Source organism: Corapipo altera, unplaced genomic scaffold (assembly GCF_003945725.1).
Source record: "Corapipo altera isolate COAL_440 unplaced genomic scaffold, ASM394572v1 0, whole genome shotgun sequence".
Lineage (NCBI taxonomy): Eukaryota > Metazoa > Chordata > Aves > Passeriformes > Pipridae > Corapipo > Corapipo altera.
The window spans coordinates 84,588,882-84,609,477 of record NW_020884872.1 but is presented as its reverse complement, the minus strand read 5'-3'; the positions used below and the strand labels follow the sequence as shown (position 1 = coordinate 84,609,477).

The 20,596-nt window shown below is 36.4% G+C and overlaps 1 protein-coding gene across 16 annotated transcripts in view; it reads left to right on the top strand.

The window, feature by feature from the left end:
* DLG2 (discs large MAGUK scaffold protein 2) overlaps window positions 1-20,596 on the top strand; it is a 999,036-nt gene that overhangs the window by 494,072 nt on the left and 484,368 nt on the right. The window contains exon 1 of one of the 16 annotated variants that reach the window (XM_027659474.1): window positions 4,901-5,303. The exons of the other annotated variants lie outside the window; for them this stretch is intronic. Coding sequence (XP_027515275.1) covers window positions 5,226-5,303 — 78 coding nt within the window. The 5' untranslated portion in view covers window positions 4,901-5,225. Of the gene's footprint in view, window positions 1-4,900; window positions 5,304-20,596 lie in introns of those variants that run through there. 16 annotated transcript variants of the gene reach the window in all.

Sequence of the window (20,596 nt, the reverse complement as noted above, 5' to 3'; positions counted from 1 at the left end):
TGAAATTCTTCATGCACTCTGGTAGAAGATGGTTCTGCCGTACATCAGGAAAGGTGACAGAGGACATGTACGTATGCATGCAGTATCTTCTGTTTTAAGGGGAAATTAGACCTGCGGCAAACTTGTAATGTCACATCTGGGTTTCTGAAAGCATAATTTCTAAAGAGAAAAGATTTGGCACAAGAAATATTAAGGGAGTAGAAAAATTTCAATAGGAAGAGAAGAGCACGAACCTCTGTCATCCTTAATATGCAGCAGTTCATTTTCACTTTTTTTTTTGTCCATTTTTATCCCATCTTTCTTCATCTTCTGCTTCTTTTTTTCCCCTCCAGTTCCCTTCTCTGCAACATTTCTTCGTCAGGATAAGTGACTGTCTCAGAATCATTGCACTCTATTCCTGCCATTGACTTAGATGTTCCAAGGAAGCCTTTAGCTTTTAAGCAAGCCAGGTTTCATCTTTAAAATTCAGGGCCAAGTGGTAAAATTTTAAAATTTTTATTATAAAAAAAATCTTTTATGAAACATCATAACTGGTAGAGAATATCGTAAGTAGAAATTTACATCCTTGGCACTGATGAGGCCACACCTCAAATCCTGTGTTCCATTTTGGATCCCCAACAACAAGAAAGATATTGGGGTGCTGGAGCACATCCAGAGAAGGGGAATGGAGAAGGGGAAGGATCTGGAGCACAAGTCTGATGAGGGAGCTGTGTTTGCTTAGCCTGAAGAAAAGGAGTTTCAGGGGAACCTTGTCACTCTCTACAGCTACCTGAAAGGAGGTTGTAGCCAGGTGGGGACCTCAAGTTGCACCAGAGGATGTCTGGTTGAATATTAGGAAAAAAATTCTTCATGGCAACCATTGTCAAGCATTGGAACAGACTGTCCAAGGAAGTGGTTGAGTCACCATCCCTGGAGGCAGTTACGACTCATGTAGATGTGGTGCATATGGACATGGTTTAGAGGGATTGAGCAGCGCTGGATTAATGGTTGGACTCAATAATCTTTTCCACCTCAGTGATTATATTCTATGATAAGCTTTCACCTGTATTGTATCTGTAACAGAGTGGGTTCTGCCCTGGCCAGAAGAGAAGTCTGAACACCTTTTGGTGGTGCTGACTAGGGTAACCACCCCTTTTGTAAGAGTGGCTATGTGTTTCCTATAAAAATACTGCCTGTTGCATTAGGAGGAGGAACATTAGTCCATTTGCCTTTGTTTAGAGGAAAGAATGAAAAATCAGGTCCTTAAAAACATGGGGACTTCCATCTACTTGAACTACTGTAAGGTCTGAGTGCCTAAAATTTACATCTTCTGCATGGAATAGCAGACATGGAGGTTCCTGTCTTTCTTAGTATTCTGGTCATTAAATAGTATGTCTTGGTATCATGCAACTGTGTAAGGTAATTAATTGTGCTGGGATGGGAAATGGTTGCTTGTACAGTCAGTCAAATCAATATCTGTTGTTGCCTAGTAGTAATAAAAACAAAGCTAGATACCTTAGTTTCTCATCAGCAGCTCTGTTCCTGTACCCAGAACTGTGCTGAGTGTTAACAAATAAACCTTGATGCAAAGTGATTGTTTTATATCTTAAGTATTTCGTTTTTAATTTGTTCCATCTCCTGTCCATTTCACTGCAAACAGAGTTCTGCAAGCCTTGAATGACTAATTTCCATCCGTCTTCCCATTTTTACAAGGAAGACATTATTTATGACTAAACGTATTTGTATTTTAAATGGCCCTGTCATCACATTTTATGACTACTGTGTGTATATATTCAGACAGAGGTAGGAGACAAACAGAATCTACAGCTAACATCTATCTTCACCACAGGTGTGTGAGGGGGAGGTTGACTCCCCACGTGTGTGCTGTGAGAAGTTATCCCTTAACAAGAGAAAATTAATACCTTGTCTAAAGCTAAGCTGCACTTCTTCCCATGTGCTGCTCAAGTGAAACCGCATTATTAAAATTGAAAAACGAGGCAAACTGTCAGAAATACTGGTGATGCTCAGTGCATACAAACCGTTGGCAAGGTCTTGGAAACAACCATCTGTTTCAGTACTGAGCATCAACTGCTGTTGCTTGCGATGTTGGGGAGCCATGTCATAAAAATAATAGGATTCAACAGTGTACTTATATCCATGTGTCCACTTGTGGTAACACCAACTCTTCTCATAGAGGCACAAGAATTTGGCATTTAATGTATAGTTTAGATGTGGTTTGGTTTACTGAAAAACACCCATTTGTCTGCGGAAAGAAGCTCCTTGTAAAATCTGCTCTTAACTGAGTATCTCCTGTCTGTGATAATATTGTTACTCAGTGGCATGCATCTCTCTGTCCTTGTAATGTAGCACTTCAGTGAGCAAGCTAAAGTATACATTAGTCCTGTGAGCAGACAGCAGCTGGGAGTTCCAATTCTTCTAAAGCAGCTCTGCTTGTAGCATTTCTGTAAAGTGCAGCCTTCGTTATGGTTACAGTAAAATATTCATAATCATAAAGTCCCTTGGTAGGAGTACAGAGCTAATAAACCTGCTATTGGCAATGTATGGCAGACTGCTGTGTGATGGAGCTGCAAGGAAATGGCTCATAGTCTGGACATTGCTGTACTTGGGGGTTTGGACAGATCTGCAAATGCATGCAAATAGTTAAACTGCATTTCTGATTAGAATCAGAATTAGGTATTTGCCAAGATTTATTCTTTCTGATCTAACATTTTCAGTGGGTGGAGAAAATTACCTCCCTATTGCTTTGTCATTATTTCTTAAATGAACAATGTATTCTATTTTTTTCCTTTAAGTGGGATGAATTGTGGCTTTTTATTACTCCCTATTTTTACTGAATAAATAGTTCAGTAAAGCTGCTAATGTTGATGCTAAAAGTCATAAAAATGAGGTTTTATTGTTTAATGAGTGTTTCCTTCAATTTTCTCAGCTTCTGAATATACATAAGACTATATAAATAGTTGCTTGGGAGAATGTACCCTTTTTTGGTTGTAGTGCAATGATTTCAAATCACACTTATTCTCTTCATAAAAACATGGGAGCAGAGTAGGAGAAGTGTTCTACTGTTTATGCATATAATATGTAAGATTTTTTTCCTGTTCTTTTAACATTTATAGTGTTGTTTAAGTCGTGTAATGATGTTGCTTCTTCTTCTCTGTACTTTTTTTCCCCATGGTTTTCCTTACAGTGATATCCCAGCTAGAAACAAGATCTCTATTTTCTTCCTAATTTTTTCAGGCCATCTTTCTACCCTCTAATCTTCCCTTCCCTCCATGATATGACACTGTTATCTCACAAGTATGAATAATGTTGTGAGGCTGCTGCATGGCATAATAAAGGTTTTCTCATCTTGGACAATCCATTTTACTATCATCCTAGAGTTCAGAAAGTTGGAGTGGTGTTATGGACAGGTAGCAATCATATTCCAGATGAGACATGATTTTACTGTATCTTGTGGTCTTAAAACTTTCTGACTCTCAGGACTAACTAAATATCTGAACTGGAAGTAGTTGGAAACTATTTTCTTCCCAGAAATATCACCAGTTACCAAATATTTTGTCAGAAGTTTTTAGATGTCAAGCAAAAACCAAACACACCTTGGAGTTACCTTGGCGAAGAACTCTCACTATCTAAGAATTTCAATTTAGTTAACCAACTTGCCATTTTAAAAGATGTTGAAGAGTTCTTTGAACTCTTTATAATCTTAACAGAATTGAGCAGTATGTGCCTTAAGGCTCAAAGCTTGGGCAATGCCATCCAGCTACAGTAACTTGGATGTTCTATGCAAGTTATAAGTGGGAGTGGAATATTTTCCCTTTTGATTTCATGTACCCTGGAGGAAATAGTTTCAGCCATTCTCTGAAAATCCTGGGGAGGGGGGGAAGTGTTTCCTTGAACTCAAGAGCCCCATACTAAATTGCTATGACTGTATTTCCTTTGCTGTGCATCTATTAATTTTGGTTTGCTCTTTACCACAGAACAGTAGAGCAGAAATTATTCTTGCATGTGTGCACCCCAAATCCAGTCCTGAGCACAGGACAGCAGCAGTTCTCACACATGTTGGTATCTCCAGTTGTAGGTGGGAGGGAATTGGGCAGGATTTGTCCTATAATACAAGTACTATATAATACAATACATAGGTGTAAACCCTGTAAGTTTACAGCTTTGATGCTGTGTCTGACTGGGTGGAACATCTGGTTAGCATATATATGGAGGCAAAAGAGTATGTTTCTGCTTATTGTTTAGAGATTATAACTGAAGAGAAGTGCAGGGGTTAAAGCTGAAGTACATGACAAAAGGAAAACAATACATTGCTGTTTTGCTGCAAAAATTGGTGTTCAAAGGTACTTCTGCACTCCTAATGCAGAATAGCTTGCAATTAAAGGAAGAGGGAAAAGCATGCTTAGGTAGGACAGAAGTTTGAAATTTGAAAAAAAAAAAAAAAATCTATCAGGTTTCTATTTCATGAAGCCATTATCAAAGAAAAAGAGAAACCCTTGACTGAGTCTTAAATCCTTCAGCAAAGCATGTATGACATCAGCAAGTGAAGTGAGCAGCTATGATGCCTGTCTGTTGCGAACTGAAGCTAGGTAACAAAAATACCTCTGTATAGATCCCAAACCACGAGAACAAAGTAAAATCAATTTTCCTTTCATATCTTTATTGCACTGAAACACAAAAAACCCACCTATTCCTTCACCTTAACAGTTAATACACATTTCTATTTTTGGCACTTCTGTACCCCTTTGCTTTCCTGCAGCTCTGTGTATCTCATATTTGAACTGCTGCTGCTTCTGTTGCATGCTGGCAAATCAAAGAGAACCAAAGAGTTAAATTTCAGAACAGGAGAAGAGGAGGTGAGCTGTCTGCTACAGTAGTTTACTGCAGCTTCCTTTCATACTGACACATATGTAGTTTGTGGTGACAGTGCTAAAGAACTGCAGACAGGCACTTAGCAGACTGGATGTGAGCTGGATGCAAAGATGCCTCACCCTGGACTTCCTGCTGGCAGTATGTAAATACACCTGCAGACTGGCCACACTGGGTGGTTTGTTTTTTTCAGAAGGCAGCATGAGAGAACCTGACAAAGCAACAGAATAGTTGAGACCTTAACCAGCATTAGATCTGTATCTCAGTTGTGGGGGAAGTTTTTTTGGTTTCGTTTTTTTGGCTTGGATTTTTTTTTTGTGTGTGTGCTGCATATTCAGACTGAAATCTTCATCACTACAATGTTTGCCTCTATCTGGTATGCCAAGAAGCTGGGACGCAGGTTTGTGCATAACGCCAGGAAAGCAAAAGCAGAGAAGGTACGTTCCTAGTGGGAATATAAAGCCTTATGTCTCATGCAAGCTGCCTGCTAGCATCCCATCGTGTGTCTGCTTAGCTTTTATAAATACCATGAAAAACGACATAGTGCTTTTCCTGATTTCATGCAAGAGTCCTTCGATACTTTGCATATTATTAAATACCAAGGAGAAGATTCTTTCAAAAAGTCTTTCTGCCCTCTTTTATTTGTTTTGGTTTTGTTTTTTTTTCCCCCCAAGATAAACAGCTGTACATCTGGTATGTCGTGTGTTAAAGGAGCACTCCAGTGAACTTGTTGCTGTGCTGCATTATTTTTACTAGTACCATATTACGCTCTTAAACAACCGTTGATTGTTTGCTGCTTGTATATTTTTTCTATTGTGGGACCAATGAGGATGTAATAACATGTTAAGCATTTATAATGTTTGGGAATTTTGTTTCATGGTACTTGTTGAAACTGCTTCAGCATGAATCCTTTTTATTTAAAAATATATAGGTATATAAAACTGGTCAGTACTATCTTTCAGTATTTTTCTCCTCATAAAATTGAACTGTGTTTAACCAGTTGTTTTCTGGAAGTCCTTGCAGGTAAGATTCTTCTTTCTCCATGAGCAAAACTTAAGTAGTTTTAGAATTTGCAGTAATAATAATTAGGGGATATCAAGACAATTGCCTTACATTCTACGTATAGAAAGCATTTAGTTAGTAGACCTGCATTCCATTTTCATCTACATTAACATACAAACCATTTTCAAAATGGGACTAATTCCACTTTTATAAACTCAGCTTTAGATTGGGGGGAAAAAAACCTTCAATATAATGTCATAAAGTTACCTCATTAGTCTGGTAATGATGTCGTCCTCTTTTTTTGCTGTCTTTGATGTAGTCAAAGACTTTCTAAATGGGTTGCTTTATTATTTCTTTGATATGTTTTATGCTATGTAATACAGCCACCAATCCACTAAGTAACTATGCTCTGTCTGAATTCCTCTGTAACTGGAAAAGCTCTTCACCTACAGAGAATTATTATCAAAAATATATTTTATTTGTGGTTGGGGAAGAGAGAAGGGGGATAGATTTGGGGTTTTTTGCCAAATATTCCTAGTGGTTAAAAAGGTACTCTGTGGTAATTTTGAATTTAAATATGCAAGTCATTGGGAAGTTATTTGGATAATAGTAATTTAAATATTTCACATAATATATATAGCAGGAGATAGAAATGCAGATATCTATACATGGGAATGTCAAACTTTCTTTGTCATTAATCATATTTCCATAAAGAGGGCATCTTGTAAACTCTCCTGCTGTCTGCATGTTGCTATGGGAGGAAAAAAGTTGCAGCCTGGATCTTCGTTAGTCCTGAGGGGCTCCCTTCAGAGGAATCTTTGCTCTCAGGCTTCCTCCAAGATGACAGGCAGGATGAGTGGACACATTCCACTCCTGACACAGAGGGGCTCACTCAGCAGCTTTAAAAACAGATTTAGTATGCATTGCTCAAAGTGTGTATGGTCAAAGATTTTTCCAATAACCTTGAAAATCTTTATTAAGCAGTGCCAGAGTATTCACCAAGAAAATGTTTTCTTCTCTATATAGACTTGTTACACTGACTAAAAGAATGCCTTAACAATTTTGTCTCTTTCTCCTTGTCTTAAGGTATTTGAAATATTTCTGTATAAATCTATCGTAATACTACTTGTTCAGCTCTATAGGACTTTCAAAATAACCAAGACAACTCAGGTCCGTGCTATTTAAGCTTTCAAGCCATATATCACAATTCTTAGTGAAAAGCTTTTTTTGATCATTGCTTGAGCATGATAATAGCATATTTGTATGGAAATTTTATTTTTGTCAGAAGACAGTATGTATGCAAGAAACACCTTGTAAAATGTTTATTTATTTTCTTATATCAAAAATAAAATTTCTTTCTTGGAGATGAAGCAGCCCACAAGCAGGGCTCACTTTTAATTTTTTATTTTTTTCCAAAAATCAATTATGTACTTCAGCAAAGGCAGAAAATCACATTCTTAGCAGAATGCTATTTCAATAAGTGCAATTGATGGTTGGAAGCTGATCAACACTGACGTCTTCAGTACAATACATTGGTAACAGAAGAACACAGATAGAAAATAAGTCTATCAAAAAGTAAATTAAAATAAGATTTAACTGCATGTCCTGTCTTATTTTTGTCTGTTATTCATATTATGGTTGAATAATCAAATTATTATGCAGTTTTACCTTTTTTTTTTTGGAAGAATAATTAGGCTTTTTTCCATGTGCATGATTTGGATTAAATATTGTTTTCTTTCTGTGCATTTAGAGATAGTAACATACAGCAAAAATTTCTAACAGTATATGGGTACAAAAAGATTTTCTTAGAGTTAAGATCTGGATAGTGGGGATTAGAAGACCATGGCTCCACAAGAGAATTTTCTATTATGCTTTACTTCTTTGAATGAGTACAAGTCTAGAATTTTTTTAAGGGGTATTTCTAAGAAACAGAAATTTTGCATGAGTATTTGTTTTCTTAGGATGAGGAGGAAAGTAGGGAGGGTCACATGACAGAAGAGGGTTGTAACATGGACTGATGTGGGCACACATACATATGCACAATCTGACAGTGTAGCTCCTCAAAATGTCAGAACTTTGGGCCTGAATTGTGCAGAGAGAGGACTTGAACTTGGTTCTCTCAGGTGTCTATTTAGGAAGCAGAGTTTCCAGGGTGACAAGTGGTGCCAGAGGGTGCACACAAAGGCAAGGGAAGTGGCAGTGGAGAGGGGTGGAACTAGATGATCTTTTCAGTTCCCTTCCAACCCAAACTGTATTATGGTTATATGGTGACTGGGGAAGTCCGTGGTGGAAAGAGCTAAGGTGGCATTAATGTGACAGCGTGGTGCTCCCCTATGCATGCTCTGCACCCGCATGAGTATGTCTGGTTGTGGTGATATGGGTGGGCTTGGCCCCCAGTGTCTCCAGAGCTCCCCATCTTTTTTGGAAACTTTTCTGGAGTTTCTTCCACTATCCCTTCCACCTCACCATACCTTCCCACTTCTCATCTGATTGCCATCTGAATATGGTAATCTCTGCTCTGGGAAAGCTGGCAAACAAATTGCCCCAAAATGAGTGGGACCTGCTTGTTCTTGGTACTTTGTGACCGCAGTGTTGCAGCTGAGGACTAGGGGCTCACAGGAGCCAAGGCTTGGCCTGTGCTGGAGAAGTGATCTTGAGCCTTGTGGAAAGGGAAGGGGTAAAGGGTACTAGTAAGCAGCGAAGATTTGGGAGACTAAAGGGAAGAGGTGTTTGGTTTTTTTTCCACTAAGATCTATGGTAGCTCCTGGGCACTTTTTTCTGATTTCCCTAACCAGTACCTGCTGTTGAGTGCAGCACTGCAGCTTCTGTCCTACCCTTATAGTACTTGTTTCCCCTTTAGCCTGACATCTCCTTGGAGGGGTTGTGGTTAGATGAGTTGGACCCTGTGGAAAGGCACTATCTCTTTGACACTCGCATACAACTTAAGAATTTCAGTGTTCTAAGCCAGGTTGGAAGGCCCTCTGAGCAACCTGGTAGAGTGGAAAGTGTCTCTGCCTATGGCAGAGGGGTTAGAATGACATGATCTTTAAGGTCCTTTCCAACTCAAGCCATTCTGGGATTCTAGCATTGTATGACTTCCTATCAGGTATTAGGCTTCTAAAAACCAGACGTGAATTCTCACAGAATTTTTATCGGGAGAGTAAAGAAGACATCAAGGGGAAGAGGATGACAGGCAGCCATAGGTGTGTTAAGCATGTCTTTGGAGTTGACTAGTATGCACCAGTATTTTTATTTGAGTGAAATTTTTATGATATATTAAAACCCCTTATTTTAATTCAGAACTGGAAGAAAATATTTTGAAAAACCTTAACATTTGAAAAGTTGAACTCTTTTTTTCCAATCATTCCTGTCTAGACCTTCCTGTAAGTGGAATGGGATAATGGCTATTAATTGCTTTTTATGTTCTCGTTTTGCCATGGAAATCTTAAGCATGTTTCTTATATTTTATTGTTTTTATTAGTATATATCCTAAACTCCTTAAAATATATATTACACTTTTTATCTACAAATTCTATCTCAGTCTGGTTGTCTTGGCTTGATTGTTACTGTTGCTCTTGCCCTCAAGTAGTGAGCTATTTAGTGCACAGGGAATGTTGTCACTAATATTGCCCGAAAACTGAACTCCTTTTAAGTCAGCTCCGCTCTTACCTTTTTTATTAAAGTTATTAAACTGCTTTGAGTTTGTCACATGAAAGGATTATTGTTATGAGAGTAAACGTAATCACTTGAACGTTGGAACTAAAATAACTTAGGCCAAAGATTGATGTCTTGAATTTTTCTCATTAAACCACAATCAAGCAGAAATCAAGAGATGTTAACTGCATGTGGTTATGCTATAGAAATAAGTATTCTAAATGATTGGAAGAGGTACAGAAAAGTAACTGAGCAATTAATCATGTTAGTCTGAGAGAATGAGCTAAAGAAGTGTGAAAAAAGTTTCTGGTAATGCTTCACTCTATTGACAGAATCTGGCTTTCAAGGGTCAATATCAAAAGTAGGGAAAGACTTGCCAAAGTCACCAAATCATTTAATTTCAAAGAGGAAGTTCAGTGCTCAATTTTTTGTGCTTGTTCCGACATGGGATGTATTTCAACTATGAGACCCAAATTATAAACACTGTAGGATTAGTCATGTTGGTAGGTTTTTACATCTGAAGACAACAGTCACTTACAAAGGAGGTAGATTGTAGATTATTTTGGGGGAGTAAAACAACAAGGTCCATGTGAAGTGTTTAAATGAGTTAACTTTCTCTATTCTGTAACAGAATAACATTTTTAAAATTCTCTTTCTAGCTTTTAGAAACCAAATTACTCCCAAGATGTTATCAGTTTTAAGAACTGATGTCCTGTATTTGAAAATATATAACATTTACCCCATAAGGTTCAGTTTATCCTTTCAATTTAACTCATTTATTAGTTTAATGATTCAAGACAGAAGCAATTTAACTTTAAAAAATAGGTGTATATGCAATGATACAATTAGAATGTAGTTTCTGTACTACCCATTGTAAATAAAAATAAAGATTACCCTAAGTCATATTCACAAACTGGACAGTATAATTTTAAGTGAGTAGTTTTAAAAGTACTGTAGTGAAGACTAGATAAGTAGAACATAAACCAGCAAACAGTTTTTCATTCTGTGAGCCTGGCTTTAGAGTTGTTTTGGGTAAATCAAGTATCCTTGGCAGACTGTCAGCCTACAATGAAATATTTGCAAAAAAAAAACCCAGGAAAATTTGCCTTAAGAGGTTAACAAAACTGCCATGTATAACAAAAAGCAATTGTCTATAAATGTAGGCATATTTAATCATTTTTACAAAATTGTCCTGGCAATAACAATTAACTCTTCATATCAAGATGACACTTGATTACTAGATCATTCACATATCTATATTTTAGCACAGCTAACTGCAGAGTGGGCTGTTCTAGGCTGTGTATTCTTGTTTCGTTTTTACTTTGTTTACAAGTAGCTACCCAGTAATCTAATTTGAAAGAGATAAGAAGTTCAATTGAAACTGTAATTACTCACAACATAGAATAGAAACACTGTGATTAAGAAACCATAAAACATAATACCAGATAAATACATTTTTCCTTACTTTTTTTTTACATACATATATATATATAATTTCAAAGAAGACAAACTCTCTCTTTCAATATTTGTGTGTCTACCTTAGATTTCTCATGTACTGTTTTTCAAACCAAAGCTTACCAAGTTATTTACAGTCCACTGGGGTTGTGATGAAGTGATAAAACTTGCAGGTCTAGTTATAGCCTTGGCTAAAGGGGAAGTGACTGCTTGTCTAAGGGACATCTCTTGTAGCTGCCATAAGGTATATGGGCAGTGGGCAGTTTGATTTGTATTTGGGCAGTGGAGGGCCCTCATTGACCAGGTTCAATGGGAATACAAAAGAGAGTCACTTATTTGCAGAATTACCTGTTCAAACAAATGCTAGAGTTATCTCAGACCCCTGGAGGAATCTTTTCAAATGGACTTTCTAAGTGGTCTATTTTACAGTTATGGAGAGATCTTATCTTTTCACATGTAACTGTGTGAAGAAAAATATGCAAGTGTTCCCGTATCCAGAGCTTGCTGTATCTTTTGCTTTAGCACAGCTCAGTTGGAATTCTAACATATTTTCTTTTATTGTGATTTAATCCAGAAACATATAGCTACTCAAGTTTTTTTTTTCCTCTTTTTTTCTTTGCAATTGGTTATAATCCCATATGCACTACGATTAATATATAACAGGAGGAATAAGCTGCCTAAGTAGAGATTTATTTTAACTCACAACCACGTCACAATCACCATAATAGTAATAGTAAATAAATTCAACTAACCTTGAAAAAATGGAAGAATGATGTTTTAAAATAAGATACAGATCAGCAGTAAAGTCCTGAAGTTAATCCTTTGAAATTCTTAATTTTGAAATAATCTTCTTTTTTTATCTGTAATCTTTTTATTTTTTTCATCTGTGAGGATTTTGCTCTTGTTTTGCTCGCCCATTTCATCTGCACAGGCCCAGCACCTACCTGTAGCAACTAATGAGCCATAAGGGGCACTTTTGGTTAAATTAGTTGGGGTTTTCTTTCATTAAAGAAATATCTATTAGCCAGATATAGGTGAGCTCTTTGAAAAGAACAGAATATCTTCTTTCTCTCCAATTTAATCTAAGAGGACTCTAATCTTAGCTGGCTGCTGTGCATTGGTGATGCTTCTTCCCTTTCCCCCATGCATTATTCTGGCATGTATTTGCCTGTCGGGTACAACAGAGCCTTTAATTCCTGACCCATAGATATCTGTAGCATGTCACTGAAAACAGTTTTTACTTGCTGATTTAGCCAGGGTTGTGATCATCTTAGAAACAGGTTAAGTAACTTTTCGGTTTAATTTTCATCTTACTGTCTTCAAAACAAAACCAGGATGGACAGGAACGTTCAGAAAATGACTGCCACAGTGACTCTTGCATTAATTGCTGCTTTGAGTGCTCATGCTGTGACTCAAATGCAATCAGATTGGGCCTGGCTCTAATGAATAAGTGTGTTTAATATCATTGGTTACAAGCTAAGATGCTTTTTCAAAGAAAAAGTTTTTTTTCTTTTTCCTGTTTTCATTCAATATCAATATATAATTTTTCATTTCTCCCTTTATTTTTTAAAGAGAAAAAGTAGTATAACTACTGTATTTGTATTTTGGTCTACATTGTATATCATGTTCTGTTAAATCCCAGCGTGCAGCATTGTGAATATGATATTTAACTCATAAAGCACTCACTATTTTATTGAAATAGTTTTATTTCTTTGCATTTATATACAGTGTTCGAGTATATTTTAGAAATGGCTCATGGGATGTGCAAGCATGAATTCTTTTTTTTTTTTTTTTTTGTCATTACTTGCCTCTTTGTCCTGCATATGCAATTCAAAACAGCTCAAAATAAAATAATTGTTTGGTTTGCGTTCTGAACTGCATTTGGCATCACTTGCTGTGTTTGTAAATAAAGATCAGTTTAAAACACTGACAAGAAACACCCTGTTCTTTGGCATTAGAGTCTCTGGGGGAAACTGAGATGAAAATTCTCACACTAGTTACTAAGATAAATTATCAAATAATTCTCTACAAGTTTTTAATATCCTATAAGGACCATTACACCTGGTACATATGTAACTTGCTCTCACTTTAAGGTACTGTGCCAAACGTGTGTGTTAACAGCTTTAGTAAAATTTAGAATTATTGTCATGTCATATGATTCTCAAGACACAAAAAAATGAGGCACATTTTTCTATGGTGAAAAAGAATGTCTCTGCCATACACCACTTAAAATGTTGGTGCATATTAGAGAAAGCTAATATATGTTAACAGTTTCAGATGAGCAAATGGAAAGAACCAATGGATTAGCTACTACGTGCAGTCTGAGAGGTTTTATCATCAGGAAGGAGGCCCCAGTACCATGTGAAGCATTTGCCAACTGTTCTGAATTCTGAAGCTTTCTTTTTCACAGCAGCTTACATATACCTCAGAAAACAGGAAAACAAGGTTCCTCACGTTTCCACCACTCCCACCTTTCCAAGTCTGTTCAGGAATGACATTGTTTAGACACAGAGAAAGTGTGTCCAGGTACATAGCTGGCACAACTCAGCTTTTCTGAGATGAACAGTGATGATACTAGCGCTGTGCTGAGTGCCTCATTATGTTCAGCTGTTCTATTAGTTAACCAATTAGTTAATCTTAGCCAGTATAAACTACTTCAAGGCTATCACATGCCTTTTGCAAAGCTCAACATTGCAATAACTTTGTCATTATTAAATTGGATTTGGATTTCAAGAACAAACTTTGCATGAAAACTTTATTTCAATCCTAGACTGAGATTTTTTTCAATTTGCATCAGTCTGTCTTTCATTAAGTTCTTCCATATTTCATGCAGCGATGTTTAAATTGAACATGGATTGATTAATACCATTGATATCACTAATATTCCGTTTAAAAAGTTTCCATTGCAGGTTCCTTTGGGAAGCAAGGTATCATTAGGGTGCTGCAGTGTAATGAGTGGCATGCTACTAAGTGTACACTTTATTGTGCTGAGGCTTGAATAGCTATAGTATGCAATTTTGTAAATCTACGAAATATTCTTTTCCTGTTAGCTGATGGATTGTGTATATGTAGCTGTGGTTTTCGTAGCTGTGGTTTTCTTAGCTAACAAATTTTTTTAAGATTTTAGGCAAATTATTTTTGAAAAGTCTGTCATGTATTCTTATAAGGTAGCAAAAGGTCAGGATATTCTATATTGTTAATAAAATTAGCATGCTGGTTAAGTATCAGTTTGCTGGTTTGAAACAGATTTTCAAGATTAGGTGAAAGCGATCCTGTTGCTACCCTTTATTTTCAGGATTACACTTATAGTCTGATGATTGCTTTGTTTAGTGTAATATTCTATTGAACAGACCTTTCTCCTGAAATGGGACACACCATTATTATTCTTCTTCCAGCCTATCTAGCTTTGCTCTCTCTATTCTTTGCATTCATCACAGTTCATAAGGGTAAAAAACATCCCTGCGTTCCTCTTCTAAGGGCCAAGTTATCTCATAGAGACAACAGGAAGGAATAGTTTAAAAAAGAAAAAAAAAAGAGGAAGAACTACTCATTCTCCATCTTGCTACACAGTTAACAAAATCTGAAACAATCTGCTACATTTATTGAATATCTGTTTTAGAAAGCTCACCTTAATTAGGCATGGTGCACGCCAACATCAGTTGTTCAGGTTCAACACTGGAGGGGATATATTTATCTTGAGATATCTTTGCAAAACATCTGTGTTCAATCTCCTAAAGTGGAAATATATATATATAAATTTTTGTATATATAAATCTGGATGCATAAATGCAAGTGAATTTAAAAAAATGTACCTGGGATGTTTTGAAAACTGAATGTAAAACAAAGAATTGCTAGGTATTCAGAAGAATGTTAAAATACCATTATTCTAATTAGAGATGGTACTGTTAGCAAGGAAAGCATTGAAGCAAGACTACATTGCAAATGTAGTGCCTCAAAGTGCATTATGTTTTCAATTAATTTAATATGCTAGTTAAAAATCATTTATGTTGAAACTACAGGAGGGACCAGACCTATCAGTAAACAGCAGACTGGATAGCCAAGTATGTGATTCTTCACTTAACTGGTAAGGGAAAACCCCACAGAAAGGAGCAAGTTTCCTATCTTGCTTTCCTTCATTTTAGAATTTTACCACTACTGCCCACAATAAGATTCCTACTGTTTAAAAGATTGTTTAATTCCAACAGAACACCTTCAGCTTTACTACCATTTGTAATTAAATATTTAGTTGTGTAGTAAATTAAGCATGTCATGATCTCTGCAAAGTGGTTCTCCGTTTACTGCTGCATAAATGTTTTACAAGGTGCTGTATTGTTTCTAGTAAATTAATAATGAAGATTTAGATTTTAACTGATTAATATTCTAATTCACTGTTTAGGAGGAATCTAATTTAGGACTGGAAACAAAATTGAGGTAAACATCTTTGGCAGTGATCTCAATTCCCTAACAATATCACCAAATGACAAGAAAAAAATGAATCATGGTAAAAGAAATTAAGAGGTTGGAACTTCCAGGACAAGTAGCTCTTTCTTGTGAAAACTGAAAATGTTCTCTAAACTGCAGTGTACTTGGACTTGACTTCTCTTGTCATATCAAATCATCAGTACAAATTTTATACAGGAAAATTTCCAGGAATTTGTAAGATAAAGAAAAGCGAATTTGGCATAAGCAAAGAACTACCCAAACTACCGAGATAAAGTAAATTTTGGTGGGATTGTAGAAATATTGTAGTAATCTCTAGAATATTGCTTCTATTTTTGATGGTCATAGAACAACAACAAAAAACACGTTAGGCAATATTCAAAAGTTGAGTGAGCTGGGTAAGTCATTGTGAGGTGGGATGAGAAAAAATCTTCATAGCAAGATTAGGGTCATGAATACCTGTGCTGTTGCAATTAGATGTTGTGAAAATATGGAAATGAGCAGGCTATTGAAAACTGTGCATTCTAAAAACCGGTTGAATAGGCTGAGGCTGATCAAGTGTAATGTCAAAGTCAGGTACAGTGGGCAGAAGAAGGAAAATTAGAAGCAGCTAATAAGGAAAGATGTCTCACATCTTGCTCTTCCTTCTAAAACTGGAGGGCTGGAGGTTGGGCTTGTGCAGTTACAGGATCTGAGAGCCTCCTGTTTTGTGTCTTCTCTAATGCAGTTTGCATTGAACAGATCTGATTTTGCTGTATGGAACATATCTTCACTTAAAGTTCTGACTTGAGTCCCTGTAATTAGAGTCAACACTTCGTAGTTTCATCTGGTTGCCACCTGATGTTGAGATGAAATTCTTCTCCAAGAACAACTGGCAGTGAAGGTGCAGATTTTTCTTCTTGTATTTAGCATTTTTAATTTTTACTTTCCAAGACATTTTCTGTCAGTAGTCCACTTGTGTCAGTTGTCTTTTTCTGCTTTTAGGAAGTAGAAGTCTATTCCAAGAACAGAAATTCTCAGGTTTAATTTGGGATGTATATAGGAAACATTAAGGTTTGTGTTTTGGAAGACTCCCCTGGATTCATCCAATAGTCCTTTTTGGTCATTCTTCTATTATGAAGTAATTTAAAGTAAAAATTTTGTTCTTTCACAAATTTTCTGGTAAGAATGACTTAAGTAGAAAAACCGTGGTTTATCAAGGATCAGAACCTGTCCTGCTGTGTTTCTTTGTGCAAATAGGTCATATTTGTTGAGTGGAGAGAAGATTATTTTAATTGACATAATTAACTTTTCTTGTGATTATCTTAGGCTTGAAAATGCATTTTACTCTTTCCCAATTACGACTTTTTCTCTGATAGAGTTATACATGCTGGGTGTAATAATGAAGGTAGTTTTGGAAGGACTTAACGTATGTAATTGGAAACTAAGATGAGGAAGTCTTTTATCAGCAGGAGGGTAGGAGAACTGGGCTGTATAATTGAAGTACAGTGTAATGGGATTACCTACAAATTTTAAACATTGCTTTCATTAAGGAAAATAATAAGCATATTTATTAAATATAGTCTCTGCTTGGGACAATATTTGCTATTACAAAAAAGCTTTTGTAATTAAGCTTGGGTCTAAAAATGTATTGAAAGCACTACATCAGTTTCCAGAAAATGGTTTTGTGCACAAAATTTTACTGAAAGAGCTTTCACAGCAGAGGCAGTTAGCCAGATATTAGTGGAGCTCACATCTAGCATTGACTGTAAATTTTTCTATGTGCTTTCAGTTTAGTCAAGGTCAAAGCAAAGCAAAGTCATAGTCAAAGATGCTTAAACATTTATCTTTTTATGAAAGCTTTAAATCAGTCTACTGTTTTTCATGGTTACACTTAGAGGAAATAAAGGCTAGATTTTTTTCTAAGAGTATTTTCTTACTGAAGCTACCCAAATAGGATGTTTTAGGAATTATGGGATGGGTGACTATGACCCAAATTTTGCAGACTGCTACATAAAATTCTCCTAGGAGTTCTTCATATCCTTAAATGTGCATCTATGACAATCTCCATAATAGTAGAAAGTATTTTCAAACCATTTAGAGCATTTTAAATGTGACTGCTATGTTGATACTTGGGATATAATATGGTGGTCCCTGTGGATGTGCTTTACTTTCTTTTCATTGTCACTTTCCAGGATTTCTCTTCAGAAAAAGCCTTAAATTAAAGCATGTAACCACTTTCCTTAATCAAAGCCTGTATTGAAAGGAACTGCATTCAACAAATGTTGCAAATGCTTCTAGATTACTTTTAGGAGTTCTTCTATGGTGGTGCCTACCACACATTATTTATAGGGCAATAACCTATTTCTTTATCTAAAGGATATATATGGATTAGGATTTGCCTATACCGCAAGTGTGTATCTTAGATTTAAAATTTCTTCTATCATACTGTCCATATATAAAAATGCTGCTTCTGTTAATTTACAGAAAGAAAGTTGACAAGGTTTCGTTAGTGTACGTTAAAGCTAAATGGATAATGAGATGCTAAAACAGAAAGAGAAAGAGAAAAAAATTAGTTCTGAAAGTTCTGATATACTGCTGTTGCAATTGAATTCTTTTTCCTTTGAAAAAGGTGAACTTATGCAGGAAAGGACAAAAAGAGAGAAATTGCAGCAGAATAGCAATATGGATGAGGTTGGAAGGGATACCTGGAGATTTCCATTCAGCATTTTAATATCTCCAAGGATGGAGACTTCACAACCTATCTGGGCAACCTCTTCCAGCATTTGAATGCCCTCACCGTAAAAATGCCTTCTTATGTTTAAGGGAAATTTCTTGTGTTTCACTTTGTGCCCATTGCCTCCTGTCCTGTCAGCAAAAGCTGCTGAGAATACTGTGCCTTTCCTCCTCCTTCTCCTCTTTCTTCCTTGCTCCAGAGCTTCCCATCATTTTCAGTGTCCTGGGATTTCTGAAGGCCAGTGTGAACAGTAAAGAGTAAGGTGAGAAAGGCATTGACTACCTCAGTCATTATTGTGTCCACTATCACTGGGACCCCTGCCACATTAAGAAGTGTCCCCACATTTTCCCTTCTCCACCTCTTTCTCTGGAACTGCCCGTAGAAACCCTTCTTGTTGCCTTTCACATTCCTTGCCAGATTTAGCTCTGAATGTCCTATGGCTTTCCTAACCCCATCCCTGCATACTCAGTGTCTCTATATAATCCCCAGGTCCCTCTTCCCTACTCTTGCATGCTTCTTTTTTTATAGCTGAGTTTTGTTGGGAGCTTCTTTTTTATCCATACAGGCCCCCTGCTATCTCACTCAACCTCCTCTTGTTGAGATAGATCATTCTTGAACTTGGGGAGATGATCTTTGAAAAATAACCAAACTCCCCAAACCCTTGTTCTATCCAGGATTTTATCTCATTGTACTCTTTCAAGCAGATCTCAGGAAAAAAAACTAGTCATAGGTTTGGCTTGTACGTGGTGCTCATTTTCAAGTATTTTATTGCTAGAGGATGTTCAGGTCCAGTCTCCAGAATATTTTGCCACACTGAGAACTGACAGAATGATGCCAACTCATATAAATCTGTACAAGTTGTTCTTGAGGGGAATGTATAAAAATGGAAAATCTAATCTTGCATACTAGGTAAAAATGTCAACCTTTAATCACAGCTCTACCTGGTGTCTTCTCAGATGCAGATTGTTTTTTTCTTTTTCTTTGTCTTTCTTTTTTCTTTTTATCTTTTTTTTCATTACTGCCATGGATGATTATATCTCATTTAAGGAAAAATCATTTGGAAACAGGAAGTGAAGAATTTCAAGAAAATAATGTTGTCTTATGTTCTCATAAGAGAAGTTATAGAACATCAAGAAAGAGGGAAATATAAGAACTGGAATATGTGGTTTAACACTACCTCAGTTTTAACTGTCCTAGCTGCCTTTGCCTCAGAATTGTCTCTTTGCCAAGACCTCTCACAAAGAGCCTTGTCTTCATATTTGTAACTTAAGAACAATTTGCAAAATTTGGCAATACTACATTCCCCTCCCTTTTCCCAGGTGGAAGGTTGTTTAATATTTTCTGTCCCAGCTTTCAGCAAGTTCTCCATTATCATGTGCTTGCTAGTGACATTCCTATGCATCTTTTAAAAGTTTCTTTTACTCTCCTGACACTTTCCTTCCTTTCATTATCCTCACATAAATTTGGCCAGTAAGACCATATGGTAAAACTTTTCTATTTTTCCTTTTGTATTCAGATTCTGATCCTGGCAACAGAGTGAAGGAGCTTTTTTTTCTCTGTTGAAAAGCGTGGAGATATTCAAGCCCATATTTTAATGAGAAAAAAATGCAATTTTGATTATGGCAAAATTAATGAATTGGCTTCTTTTTTTTGACACAGGTTAAAAGTAAGTTGTAAAGAAAATATAATGTTGTTGATTCTAGGTTGTAACAGAATTAATGAGGGCAATAGGTCTCTAGTTATTTATCTTTTCTACTTTAGTCATGATGTTGAAGGACTAACAACTTTTTATGAAGTTCAGTGTCTTAGAAGAAAGACCATGAAGATGGCTTGCAGCTGCTTGATTAAAGTTTGTTCACCCTCCTTCCTTCCATTATTGCTAATGAAACTCTCTATTCTGACAGTTCGCTGGCCCTGATTGAAACACTAGAACCTCTCCCCAAAATAATAATAATTAAAAAAAACCCACAAATTTTATAATATTTTTCAACACATTAGCCCAATTTCTGGGGTCAGATTCTGGCTCTACCAGGAATCTTAGAGACCACTTATTACATCTGTTTTAGTTATCTCCAACTGGAAGATATTATTTCATGTAAAAGGCTGAAGTGAATGACTTCTGGCTTTCTAGTGTAGGCAACAGTTTCTAGCAGGCTGCTGTTTTCAGTAATCAGGGTGAGACAATCCATTCACTGACAAAATATTTTTTTCTAAAAATCTCAGATATCAAAGATGACAAATAGCTGGAATTGAATGAAACACTGACAAGATAGGAAAGATAAGAATGCAGAATCAAACTCACTTGACTGATTATTTCTTTGGATGTGGGGTTTGTTTTCTAAATTTTTCTTCCTCAGTATGAGAAAACATTATGTTCAGGGGTATAATGTACAGTTGTCGATTGGCCAGATAGTCTCCCCTGTTTTGGAAGCATATTTAGACAGTGCAGACAGATAATGTTTC